Source organism: Nipponia nippon, unplaced genomic scaffold, assembly GCF_047370975.1.
Source record: "Nipponia nippon isolate SJK-2023a ecotype South Korea unplaced genomic scaffold, ASM4737097v1 scaffold_12, whole genome shotgun sequence".
NCBI classification, from domain to species: domain Eukaryota; kingdom Metazoa; phylum Chordata; class Aves; order Pelecaniformes; family Threskiornithidae; genus Nipponia; species Nipponia nippon.
Window position 1 is genome coordinate 4,399,073 of NW_028262313.1, and position 13,741 is coordinate 4,412,813.

The 13,741-nt window shown below is 37.9% G+C and overlaps 1 protein-coding gene across 2 annotated transcripts in view; it reads right to left on the bottom strand.

Annotated features, from left to right (window-relative positions):
- The window catches only part of TMEM164 (transmembrane protein 164), a 46,991-nt gene that overhangs the window by 22,001 nt on the left and 11,249 nt on the right, over window positions 1-13,741 (bottom strand). For both annotated transcript variants that reach the window (XM_087748488.1, XM_087748487.1), the window contains exons 3-4: window positions 7,210-7,259; window positions 5,480-5,546 (exon numbers count right to left, since the gene is read on the bottom strand). In XM_087748488.1, the coding sequence (XP_087604614.1) occupies window positions 5,480-5,546; window positions 7,210-7,259 (117 nt within the window). The remainder of the gene's footprint in view (window positions 1-5,479; window positions 5,547-7,209; window positions 7,260-13,741) is intronic.

Below are 13,741 nucleotides of genomic sequence, written 5' to 3' on the forward strand. Positions count from 1 at the left end.
AAAACAAGAAACACAGCTGTATTTTCACTAGTATATGAATTCCAGAAAATCCAGCTAGGACAAGGCCCCAGGATTCCCACTCATGACATACCCAAATTCTGACAAGTTTCAAGAGAATTTTTTTCTTGGTGCACTGGTTTTGGCTGGGCTAGAGTTAATTTTCTTCACAGCAGCTGGTATGGGGCTATGGTTTGGATTTGTGCTGGAAGCAGTGTTGATAACACAGGGGTGTTTCAGTTGGTGCTGAGCAGCGCTCACACAGAGTCAAGGCCTTTTCTGCCGCTCACCCTACCCCACCAGCGAGGAGGCTGGGGGGCACCAGGAGCTGGGAGGGGACACGGCCGGGACAGCTGACCCCAGTGACCCCAGGGCTATCCCACACCGTATGGCGTCACGCTCAGCACAGAGCTGGGGGAAGAAGGAGGAAGGGGGGACGTTCGGAGTGATGGCGCTTGTCTCCCCAAGTAACCGTTACGCGTGATGGAGCCCTGCTTTCCTGGAGGTGGCTCAAACCTTCCTGTTGGTGGGACGGAGTGAATGAATTCCTTGTTTTGCTTTGCTCGTGCGCGTGACTCTTGCTTTCCCTGTTAAACTGTCTTTATCTCAACCCACGAAGTGTTCTCACTTTTACTCTTCTGATTCTCTCCCCCATCGCACCGGGGAGGAGTGAGCGAGAGGCTGCGGGGGGCTCAGCTGCCGGCTGGGGTTAAACCACAATACTTGGCCTGTCACTACAGAGGATGATGCTCACCGAGAAAATCAGGAGAAGGTATTGTTCAGTGCACTGCTGATCTCAACAGAATGCATTTGTTTTGACTTTCGTCAGTGTTTTGAGTATTTGACTAGCACTATATTTGATGTTTATTCTGTCTCATAAAATGGCACCACTGTCTTCTGGTCACTCAATTTGATTATGCAAACCAGCTCACATGAATGACGCAATGGACACAATCAGGCATTTGTAAAGTCAAGGCTAAAACCGGGAATTATATGAGGTCAAAAATACTGATTTCGGAAATAGTATTTTTCCAGTTCCTCTAGAGATAATATTAGCACTACTTATCACCACCAGCAGACGGTAGATTTACATTACCAAATAAAAGTGTGATTGTAGACTCCGCTTACACACCCACACCATTTTAATGCACATAGCATAGATAATTGCTGAAAGATGCAGAAACCTTGGGTTTAGCATCTACCAGCAACCAAAGCACAATCTCTCAGCAGCCCCCGGCATGCAACTGTGCGTTACTTTTCCTTGTGCCAGTTAGATTAAGCCAATTCAGAGACTACATGATGCGCTACCATAACCTATACGCTTTGCTGCATAGGCACAGGCATTTCAGGCAAACTATTTAGTACAGTGAATTATTACCTTAACAACAGTCAACAGCAAAGCAGTAGGCAATGATCAGAGGTGCTACACAGCGTGCGCTGTAAGTACTGCACAGAGTGTGATTCTGTTCCTAAAACCGATTTAGAATGCGTACCTCTCAAGCCAAATAGTTCTAATAATAGAATATAGCAGCTTCTGGAAACATTAAAACTGCACCATCTCAGCTGTGTGAGCAAAGACAGCAAGTCCAACACCTCTGGGACATGTCCTGTTTTTTACTTTATCTACATCAACATTTTGAGGACATTGGCTTACAAAAAAACCCACTTTTAAACCAGTGGAAAGAGTTTCCTTTAAAATTTGATTAATGCAATACGAAAGTTCAAACAAAAACAGTTATACTCCAAACACTCGGAGTCTTTGTGGCAGTTAAATGAATTTACTCACATAGCTAGGTTATCAGGACCTACACTGTATTCCATGTAATATAGAGTAAAAAGAAATCTTTCTACTCCTGCATATATCTTCTTACGCCATTCTAGGCTCACACATGGGAGCCTAACAATCTGATTCCCTTAGCATCTTCTCTATTTACTTAAAGGTCATAAAAGATTAGCCTATTTTCCAGGTGAATTATTAAGGCTGACCAAGAATGATTTGCATCATGAGAAAGGAATGAAATTATGAGAGAAAATTAAAATACCCTTTATTTCTGAAATGGTAATAAGAACTCACAAACATTAACCAAATAAGAAACAAAACTGTTTTGTCTTTACCCAATGACTATTCCAATGCACAGAAGTGAACTCCATCAGCACACTGTAAATAATTTTGCAGAACTGGAGTATTTAGTTGCCAAATAAATACAAGTGGGTGCATCTGGTGCTCAAGACCGTTAATTGTTGGCACCTCAACATCATGCCAAGGCAGGAAAATATTTTCTTGGAAAGAACAGAATAGACTGACCTCATCTTTCAGACTACATTTTTTTGGAACGCTATCCCAGGTGCACATTACAGTCCAACACGATTTTTAATGAGTATAGTGTCACTGAAAGATTAAAACAACAGAAGGTAGAAACTTTCTACTATAGTTTCAAAGAACATCTCAACTCTCCATTTCCACTGGCAACAGCCAAATATTTAAGAATAGTTTTGAAATGACTGAGGTTCTAAAAAAATTTAACAGATACAGTACAAGAAAATGCAAAATGTCAAATTATCCTAGAAGCTTCCAAAATTTTCTTTTTCAGGATAATTTAGCATTGAATCATATATACAAAAAGAATAGCTACAATGCATTAAGTAACATCATTGGTAGCAAAAATACGCAACCCTAACAGACTGCGCCACACAATGTTGTTAAGAGGTGTTCTGGAAATTACTTTGAACAGGTTAACACTTAGAACCAAAATCCTGACACCCACTAGCTCCTAAACAAATACCCATCAGCTGGTGAAGTAATTACTATCTTTCATTCTGTATCTTCTGCCTCTTGCCCCTTTCCGATTATTGATATGTACAAATAAAACTGTACATCTAATAGTTTCTCCTGCATCTCACTGTTTTCATCTCCATAATGATACACAATTTGCTAGCATGTACACATATGACACACATATGAGCTAGCATGTACATGCCTACTGCTGAACGTGCTTCTCCGAAAAGAGACTCCAGCTCAACAGTAATCATCTGCTGCCTGTAAGATAACTAATAGGCAATCCACGTGGCAGAGAGTGGTTTAGGAGAATGTCAGCTGAAGACAATGAAAACTACGTGCGACAAGACACCATCCAGCTGTATATCAAATAACTCGTAAGGATAAAACACATTTTACACTATGGAAGGTAGCAGCAAGGCATTGCGGTGCTTACGGCAACACATCAATTTGGTACAATCTCTCAAAGTGATGGGAGGCAATAGTCTCCTGCTTGCCAGTTCCCGCTGACCTCAGAACTCTCTCTGCCCCAGACCACATCTCCCTCCTCACTTCTAAATTAATAGCTGGGTTAGGTGCTCAGTTTTTCATGCTCTTTGTGCCACACACTATACCTTACAACTGTTCACAGACATACCTAAGTATACAAAATTTTTGTATAAACATGTACACACTAAAATATATGTCTTAAAATATCATGAAACCGAAATTTAAAAGTTGAGGCGTAGAGACACAACAATTCTTGACTGAATCAAGAGTTTTTCACTTAGATACTACAAACCAGAGCAGACAGCACGGACAAAACTATTGTGATATTTCGAACTTCCTACCAAGTTTTAAGAGACATTATTGCTTTCAGGACAATGTCAGTGTAAACAACTTCAATGACAGTTGCAGAGCAGAATGCGTGTCTACCACAAGAGAATCTGGGTCAAAGCAGCAGTGCTATAAAACTTCACCTACATTATCTCGTGCCAGAAGAAACACTGAAAAGAGAACAGCCTAGCAAGCAGCTGTTAGGCCAAAAATATCCTAAGCTGTATTCATTCCAAAAATATTTGCTCTTGGACATTATCCTTTGGCTCCTCTATCCCTAATTAAGGAGAGAATTTTATAAGTAGTCTGTATTTTTCCTGTTTAATCACCACTGCCCTAATATGAGGGAGATCTACGATAATGGCAGAGAAAAATAAGCTAATGATTTGTTAAATATTTCAACATTTTATCCTTAAAAGGTTACCCAGAAAAATCCTTTTGTTATGCTAAAGTTTATATTTACTTAAAAAGTAGATAGTTTGAAATAAAAAATAAAAAGAGTTCTCCTTACCAGGAAAACACACTTGTTTTATTCATTCGATGCCCCTTCAGCAGTGTCAAGTTTTATTAAAATATAATTGAAAAGTACACATAAGCTGTTATACTATAGAACAGAATACATGTAGTTACCAGATTAGGAAGAGAAACATAAATCTTGAAAGAACTCTAGGATTATTACACTACTAAATTCACTGAAATCTGAAAAATACGATCCAACCTCCTGTGCATGTGTGTGTCATGCTTTATAGAAGATCATTTTTAACATGTAAAAGCCTACAGATGTATTATCCTCTCTCTAGTAACTAAACTGTGTCTCAGTGTAAAATTTTATAGTCTTAAAGAGGGAAAAAAGAAACCGTTTACAAGCCAACAATAAAACTGACAGTTTTCAGGTCTCCTAGCTACCAGTGTGGTCAGTCAGCCCAGCGTTATCACCCGCAAAGTTCAATACAGATGCAGATTTTTATACTTAATCTTATTAAGACAGTCAGGATTTGCAAACGGACAGCCACTAACAAGATTTGTAATGGAGTCTGAAGTCCACAACAATTTTGTTAATAATATCATTAATTCACATGCTATATGGATGTAGATACGAGTACTTTATCCAGACACCATAAACACATGAGCAGATACTTATAAGTGAACTCTATCTTAAAACAGACATTTAAATAACTGCAACAACAGATTTTTGCAAATAAGTCAAACGACAAAAAATTAATAAGTACGTAGGCATATATGCATATACACATACACCCCCCCCTACATATGCATGCGTAATAGCTCTTAAAAATAATCCTCAGAAATATTTCATATGGCTCAGACTCAGGATAACTCTTCTTACCATTAACTTTCGATAGGTTTAAGAATCTTACTAGGGACACCAACAGGCTAATTTTTCATCCAGGACACAGGAATTTTATAGCAGATTTGAACTTGTATGGAAAAAAGAAACCTGCCATGCCTAATCCTGGGGGAGAAGGGGTGACAGCCACCAATATTTGGCATTTTCCATGCCTGAGGAATCTTACATTTACATATAGCCTTAAAAGCCTGAAACTGAATTTTGACCACAGGCCACAACACTAACCTATGAAAGCCTCTTTCAAAGCCATTAAGTTTTCCCTCCATTTAAAGGCTAGGATGGAATTGACAAAGTAGTTTTTTCTACACTTAGACTACAGCAGGGTTAGCTTTCCACATTGATTTATAAATGCAAAAAAATCCAGGATTGGTATTTTGGTTCCATTGTAGTGACCTGTAGCAGGAATCTACAGCCTGGTCAAATGAACTTTAAAAGGCCAAACAAAGCAAAGGTCTAACATCTTTCCAGGGCAGATCTTTTAGAAATAAATAAAAAAGGAGGAGGAAAAAGTACAGTACACTCACCAGGCGTGTATTAACAACAGGAAACAGCAATGCCAAGAGGGCCCCATTCAGCATATGCATCTGCAACCTTGGAAAAAGAGATGTGATGTTATTTTCACAGATGGAAATAAAATGCAATGGTTTCACATATTTTATGTAGTCTCTCTTCAATAAAAGGTAGCAAGATATTTAAGAAAATTCTTTGGCTTGAATTTGAATAAAGCCACTGTTAAACGCAATCATCAGATAACTGTTAAATGCAATAACCAGGACAAAAACCTCTCTTTAAATACACACTTAAATAATTTCCTAAAGTAGGACTGCTTTCTATAATGAGCTTTGGATTCCTAGAAAGCCTGGACCGCCCATTTGTGTTAATCCCGTTCATGATGCAAGCTGCAATAATAATTGCAATTTTGCTGTTCATTTGTCTTTTAGAGCTTAAAATAGCCTATTTGATAAAGGTTTTTACTCCTGTCTAACTCTATAAACGTACAGCTTCAAAATAAAGCTTCAGGAATTTGGAAGAAGTCCCTTAAATAAAAGAAGAATTACATTTGTCAAAATGCAACAGCAAGTCCTAAGCAAAGAATAAGACAGGAAAGTAGTATTACAATACTGTATTTTGTATAGCTTTCAGCCATCTTTTTCTGAACCACTGTTGCATCACAAGAACACAAAAATGGCATCAGTACTGTTTCAGTCTACTTTACATATGACATAAAGTAAAGAATAAACTGTCTACAACCACTTTCTGTCATAAACTGTTAGGAATTTAAAAGTAACTTGAGGAGGGAAAAGGTATTACAATTTCAAAACAGTTTTTCAAACATAATTCATATGCTGTCAGGGTGTTAGAGAACAGAAAGGCTCATTCTGAGAAACAACAAATATCGTGGCCTCTGCTCTGCAACTGGTCTTTTGCAATGCACAGTAAATCCAGGATTTCCTGCACACCAGACACACTTTTCACACTCTGAGATGGAGATGCTAACACAGCATCTCTGTATGAAAAACAGCAGGAAATAATTCATGAGGCATGCCCCCAGCATAATTTTTCCAGTCACTGCCTAAACTAAGACAAGAAAGAGCCCAGTTAATTGTCACGGTGGCAACTACAGCCATTCCTGATTACCGTTCTAGCTGGCAAGCCCCGTCACCCTCCCCACAACATAACCAGTGACACCCCTCAGCTGCTTACTGGACTCTACTGCAGTAGCCCACTAGAGCTTCCTACACATTAGAAACTCTTGTGGTACCTGAAGTTAGTAACAATATGCAATATTTTAGAAAAGGTTGCATAGGTTTGGTAAATACCCAAGTCAGCGAGAATTTGCTTTCACTATTTAACTTATATCTACAGTTTTAAAACGAGACCCATACTGTATGTATGGCCTTCAATGAAGCCTAGTTACTAAGTTGTAGTGAGGATAATAAAAAGGTACAAGGCACATGACATAAATTACACAAGCCCATACGTTAACCTGTAGAAAAAGGCCTGAATTCTTATCTGTTATGGAGCTAATTCGTGTTGCTAAGCGAGGTCAAAACCACCAGTACAAAAGAACCAAGGGTATGTGGCTCAACACCCATGATTTAAGCCCTGGCCCTTTTCAAGGTATAATTTTTCAATCTGACCAGTATGCCTTTCCAACTGGATATATATCTTAATATTTTATGACTTCAGCTGTGATTAACTTCTAAAACACATTATGCAAGTAGACAGAAATATAGTAAGGAAGAGGCACTACCTGAAGAGAATCATTGCAATCCGACATGGAGGACAGGCAAGAAGAAAAATCTGAAATGATAGAAAGAAATTTAAATTAATTATATGATCTCTTTTAGACTCCATTTTCTGTATCTTTCTTTCCCAATTCTGTATGTCACAAATCATTTCTAACCAGAAGCGCTGTTTTACAGCAGAGCTAGAAAAGACTAAAAATCTCAAACAAATTAAAAGGTCTCACATTACCTATATATATATATAAAAGGATTTAAGCAGTATGAGCAGCATCCAGGGTTCAGCTTCTGCCAGCACCTAAGAAACAAGGCAAATTCTAACCTACTTGATATTGTCATTATAAAAGGGCTCTTATAAAGCAGACTACTGTATTACTAATCATTTTACTACAGCAGATCCCTTCGCCCTCAATCATGATAAGGTCCTTGCTGTGCTAAAGACCAAGCATTTACCATGACAATACTTCCTTCACCTTAGCAGTGCAGGACCCAGCTCCTGAAGATCTCACGCGAGATGGCTGTCTACAAAAGCCTCTCAATACTTCCCAAAATAAGGCTACCACAGTACCTGCTCTATGCATAAGCTTAGTAGTCACCTTTAATACGTCCGTTGCCACACTCAAGAAAGCATTTTTAAAGTACGGTAAAGATTTCATCAATGATTAGCTAGCTGTTTCACGAGACCAAAAGTAACTGAATACAACTGGAGCGGCATGTGTGCTTTTCTTTACAGGCCATGCCCCTACCATAAACAGGACCTGATTTAATTTTTTATGTAATAAAGTATTGTTGATTTGCAACCATGTCCCATCTAAACTTACAGGATAACCATCATCTTTTGATACTGCTGCCCAAAACCTCTCACAGCAACTCAAAATACTTCGTATCACCAAGTCTTACTGTAGATACAAAGAGATTACTACACAAGTGTTCAGTGATAAAAATCCTATTTTCTATGTTGTCCACTACTGCAAAGAAGAGACTTTGGCCTAATGCCTGATAAAAAGTATTTCAGGAAAAAAATGGATCACGCTTTTTACTGCTGTTGCTAAAATAAATTCCCAATAGATTATTTCACTGCCAACCTACAAAACAAATTATCATTAAATCACTTCAAGTGAGAACATTTGGAGAATACGTCTGCTTTGTGGACCAGCCAGATGTGACAATTCACCAAACACGTCTCTTGGAAGTGTTGCAGGGCTGGGAAGAGGCCTCCGACGTACATTCAAAGTAAGTATGACCAGATCACGCACTTGCTGCGGCAACAGTAGAAATGCTGAACCCTGGATCATACTACTGAGCCCTTGTGTATAAAAGGGGCTTGCTGTTGTTACCACACAAACAAATGTACAAATTCCAAGTATTTTATTTCCAGTGCAAGTTCTTAATATACGGCCATTTATTTCTCTGATCCACTTACTTGTACGTTTAATTCCAGTCAGTCTCAATAACAGTTTAGAACAGGCACACAAACACAGAGTGTTTTTCCTAAGTCATACAGAACTCTAATAAGGGCACAGCAGGAAAGAGGCAGCAATTAAGTTTAACTGAATGTACGCCAACACATTTTCTTAGTGAATATTGTTAAAATCCAATCAGTTTCTCTTAAGTCTTGTATTTAAAAAGCAAGTAATTTCAACTCATCAGGGCAGGCTAAAGAGGAAGAGAACAGAACAGATGCATGATGCTAATCCACTACTGGATGCTTTTTTGTGCTATAGGGAAAAAAAAAAAGAAAAAAAGTATATGCCAGAAAGATCTTATGAGAGGTCTATATATCACCTTGCACGCAAGACCCATATGGCTTCCAGGAAAAGTGGCTAACACTTATTATGCTTCATTGCATATTTTTGCAATAAACTTTGTTTACTAACTAAACTGAAGTTCCTTGAATTGTGGACTATATTTTCCCTTCTTTGGAAACCATAAATATCTTCTACAGGACTCTTATAATAACTATTTTTTCCCCTTGCTACTCGCATGCATTAGTCAAACTTTTTAAACATTCCATGTTGTATGTTAGCAAAAGCAGATATGATATTCAGAGTCTCACTAGTTCATCCAGAGTTGTAAACTCAGATTTTATGATTTCCTTAAATTCAGAAATCTGACAGAAGATAGAAGTTACTTTTGAAGCATAGCTCATACCTTCGTGGAAGAAACTGCTCTTCCAATACAGATTTTTTTTCTTTTTATTTCCTACATCTTAAAAAACCCCAAAAAACCAAAACAGATTGACCTTTTTCTCTATATGCACAAAATAATCAAACCAGAAACACGTTTTAATCACACCAGTCATTTCTTTTTCTGACATACTGCAGAGTGCTCCAACTACCACGTTAAAGCAAAAACTACAATACAAGTCTGTATACTGTCTGAATCTCACCACTGAGGATAAAAAATAGCTAGTATTAAAAAGGATGGCATTGTTACAAAGACTGAGATGGACATAGCGATCTAAAATACTTCACTACCATGAAGACAGGCAAAGAAGAGAACAAGATTCACAGCTGCTTATTTTTACGTCAGCTCTACTGCAAGAAACCCAGTTCCGGGAACTGATGAGGGAAAAGTATTTAATATTTTTAAGCATCTTAAGTCCTTCTGTTCTGAGGGATCTTTCAGAAAATAAGCCTGACTTCCATTTTTTATAACAGCAGAGAAATCATACCTAGAATACTTACATTAAAACTTTAGGATAATGGAAAAGACCTTCAAATGTTTCAGCTTTGGCAGTTTAATATCAAGCACTTTCTCTCTAAATATGTATATACTTTCAGTCATAAATAAACCTCAACTTCTTAAAAGGGATGTTTTACAAGACACCCTTGTATCTGATTTTCAAAGAACTACATCACCGAGTAGATTCAAACATTATAAAGAGTGTCATCATTCAACTCAAGAGTAATTAGCAGCCTTAAAATATCCCGTTCACAGCAGACAAGCTCACAAGCTCTACCACAAGTGTTCACATACTTATCCCATAAGCATATTACATTTCACTGTCATACTGGAAATAAAATCCTTTGCCTTGCAGGAGGAAACAGCTATGTTTTACAAACCAAACGATGTCATATTAAATTAGCGGCATGGCTGTGAAGAGTTTCCCGCTGGAAGTCTCAAGGTTTTACGCACTCAGGCTAGCGCGGATGTCAGCCCCCCCTCGCTGGCACATTGCAGAGTTCCAGTGTAAACAGGGCAGAGTGTATTTTAAAGCAGACTGAAGTAGGCTTCTCCTTGTTCAAGGCAGAGTAACTAAACTTTCAGTTTGGAAGAAACACTAAGAAACAACTTCAATGTCCCTCCTTATTCTGTCAGATCTGTTACCTGTTACATTTTCACATGTTACAAAAGAAAAGCAGGACAAAAGAATTAACCAGAAATCCAAAATGTACAAAAGTAACTATTTTGGGAGGGAAAAATAAGCTATAAAAATATACATTGTCTGATAGGCTGAATTCTGGGCACAGTTCTGATCATTCCCTTCCCCTTTAACTTCTCTCTCAAAAAAAAGCAGATTTAGAAAAGGGTTACAGAGGTCAACAAGAATGATCAAAAAGTATAGAACACCTTCCATACATGGATTGATTTAACACATTAAGACTCTTCAATCTGTAGTGACTATAGGCTAATGAGAGTGAGAGAAAGAGAGGGTACAAAATCATAAGTGGCCTTGAGGAAATGTATAGATAACAAGTCCTAAGTGGGGACAATATTGTGAGTCAGGATTCTTCACCAGCACGGAACCAGAAGATTCTACAGTTGTTCTCAGGCAATAAACTGCAAAAAAACCCTTGTAACACTGGTCAATCTGCAAACTGAAGTTCACTTCAACCTTGAGGACTCAGATGAAAAAAAAAAGTCAGAAATTCTGTCAATCTACTTCATAATTGCTCTGCAAGACCATAAATATCATTGTCCATCCCCATGGGAAATATTTCTGGCATGAAGAAGTGCATGACCAGCACTCCCCTGCATAAACCCAAATACAAAGGTCACACCACACCACATGATGGATCAGCAGGGCTGTTACAATTTGGAGACTGTAATGCACAGGGTTGCACTGCTGAACTATTCCTTCACTGAGATGAGATCTTAAAGAGACTGAACTCATGGTTTCTCTGAACTAACCCAGGACTTGGCTGCAAACCAGTCTCTTCCACATTCCCTTCTTCTAACCATGCACTAAGGAGAAGAGAAAGCTCCAAATGGTATCTACAGGTCTGGGACAGACTGGAAGGCAGAAGGAAAAGGATGGTATTTTTCCACCTGTAGTAATATGGTTCTTTAAATTTTCTAAAAGAAATGTGTGCAACCCTGTCAGTCAGTATTTGATGGAGTTCCCAAGAAATAACTTTTGAGTTCTGTAAACTTTAGAGATCATTATTTCCTTAAATCTGATTGTCTTACTCATTTGTGTCAGCGTAGCAGGTAGAAGAGCCTGTATGTAAAAGGACTATTCTGAAGACAGTAAGAAGGTAATGTTACATTAGTTTATTCAGAAAACTTCTTCGATCACAAACAGGATCATGTGAAAGACCACAAATCTGTACAGTGTTATTTTTATTTTTAATCTTTTGATGTAGGAAGATGTGACCTAGAGAAAAATGTTTCTTCATTTGGTTCTAGATAAACTGCTCTCTTTAAGAAGTGAATAGAGCAAAGCCTATCAGGATCCCCACCACCGTTAAGGGAGGTCAATAGAAGGTTTCTTTCCCGGCTACATTAGCCCTCACTGCCCACGTAAAGGCAGAGAGAGATAAAAGGCAGTCTTTACTATTCCCATGGTATTGCGTAAGAGGTGGCATTCTGTAGGGCTTCAACAGACTTGCCACTCTTCATTTGCCAACTAATCCAAACATTATACTTTCTAAAAAATAATACTATGCACTCCCTACCTTTAGGTTTCCTGGCAGGATGAACAAGATAGCAATAGGTAAATATCACAAAGTATTACATTGGCCCTCCACAAATCCCTGTTAAGTTCACTCCCTTTTAAATCACTAAAAGAAAGCATAGCCAAACAAGGGAAATGTTACTGTTAAAAAGGAACTGGGTAGCTGGGAAAAAACAGATCATTTTTCATAAATTCATTTTTAGAAGTCAGAATTTACAAAAAAAATTACTCCTTGACATTGCAATAGTGTCTCTAAGTAAAAGTAAAACTCACATGCATGGGAAAAAGGCTAAATATCAACCAAAATAAGCTGGTATTTTGCAGCAAGTTGGTTTTTTTAATTGATTATATCTGTTTTTCTAGCACCAAAATATGACGAGAATAGGTACCCAAATTTCAGAAGTGTGGAAAAAAATCTAATACTGAAACACCCCCCCCCCCAAATCCACAAAAGACTGCAACATCCTGAAACCAAAAAGAACCACGTTAGCTTTAATCTGACCTCCCCTTAGTACAACCCAATTTCCTAATCTCTACGTACTGTGTTAACCGCTAGTAGTATTTTCACCTCTTGCACTTCATGCATTACATGTGTTGCAATTATCACATTAATTTGGAGATACCAGAGGTTTCCATTACTTGATTTTTTAAGTTCATACGGAAAGAATTTTATTCAAACAACCTCTTTTACAGTTTGCACGTCTAGACTTCAGCAATGGGCAAGTGCATAAAAAGGTAAACAAACCATCAAACATATCTGGTCCGTTTTCCATTTAACAGTACTGCTAGATTGAAAATGGTAAGAAAGGAAAAGGTTTTTGTTGTTATGTAATTGTGGTTTTTTTAATCCAGCAGTGCCCCTACAGTACATTTGTTATGGATTACTTTTTTGGAGGGAAAACAAAAGAGGTCATGAGGCAAGCAGATTTTACTAAATCTGCCTTATTACAACCCCAACATATTCAGATATTGAGAAACTCAAACTTCAACATACAGTCCTAAATATATTAGTGAGCTAGTACCTATTGTAGCTAAAATCTACTATACTAGAATGCCTGCAAGCATTTTACCCAGCCTGTCACCATGAGCCATGACTTGCCTAAAATAGAGATCCTAAAAACAGTTGATTAAATACCTAAAATGGGAGGCTGTAGTACATGCTAGAGTTATGTCTAGGAAAATTCTCCCGATACTGGCAAGGATGTATATATTTATGTTCTGTTACAGGTTCCAGAAGTTTTCAGACCATTACCATAAAATAATTTGTCAGCTGCAAATTTTCTCATTTGTCTAATATTTCCTAGTTTCTTTGACATGTAAGCATGCCACATTCCACCACTAGTCTTAGCAATCAACATTTCAAAAATCAAGACCAGTAAAAATCAAAAATTTCAAAAATCAAGACTAGAGATGCACAATCTTTTGTTCGAAAGGATGAACAATCTTTTGTTCGAAAGGATGCGAATGAAGGGTATAACAGCAATGCTGTCTCTGAACTGAAGTATTTTTTAGTTAGTACACTGAGGCAGAGAGTGCAGTCAAAACTTGTCATGAAAGGCTTTTCTTCTACCAGTCTTAGCCCCACCGAGACAGAACCATGCATAACACAAACATAATCTTGTTTGATCAGAAACAAACTA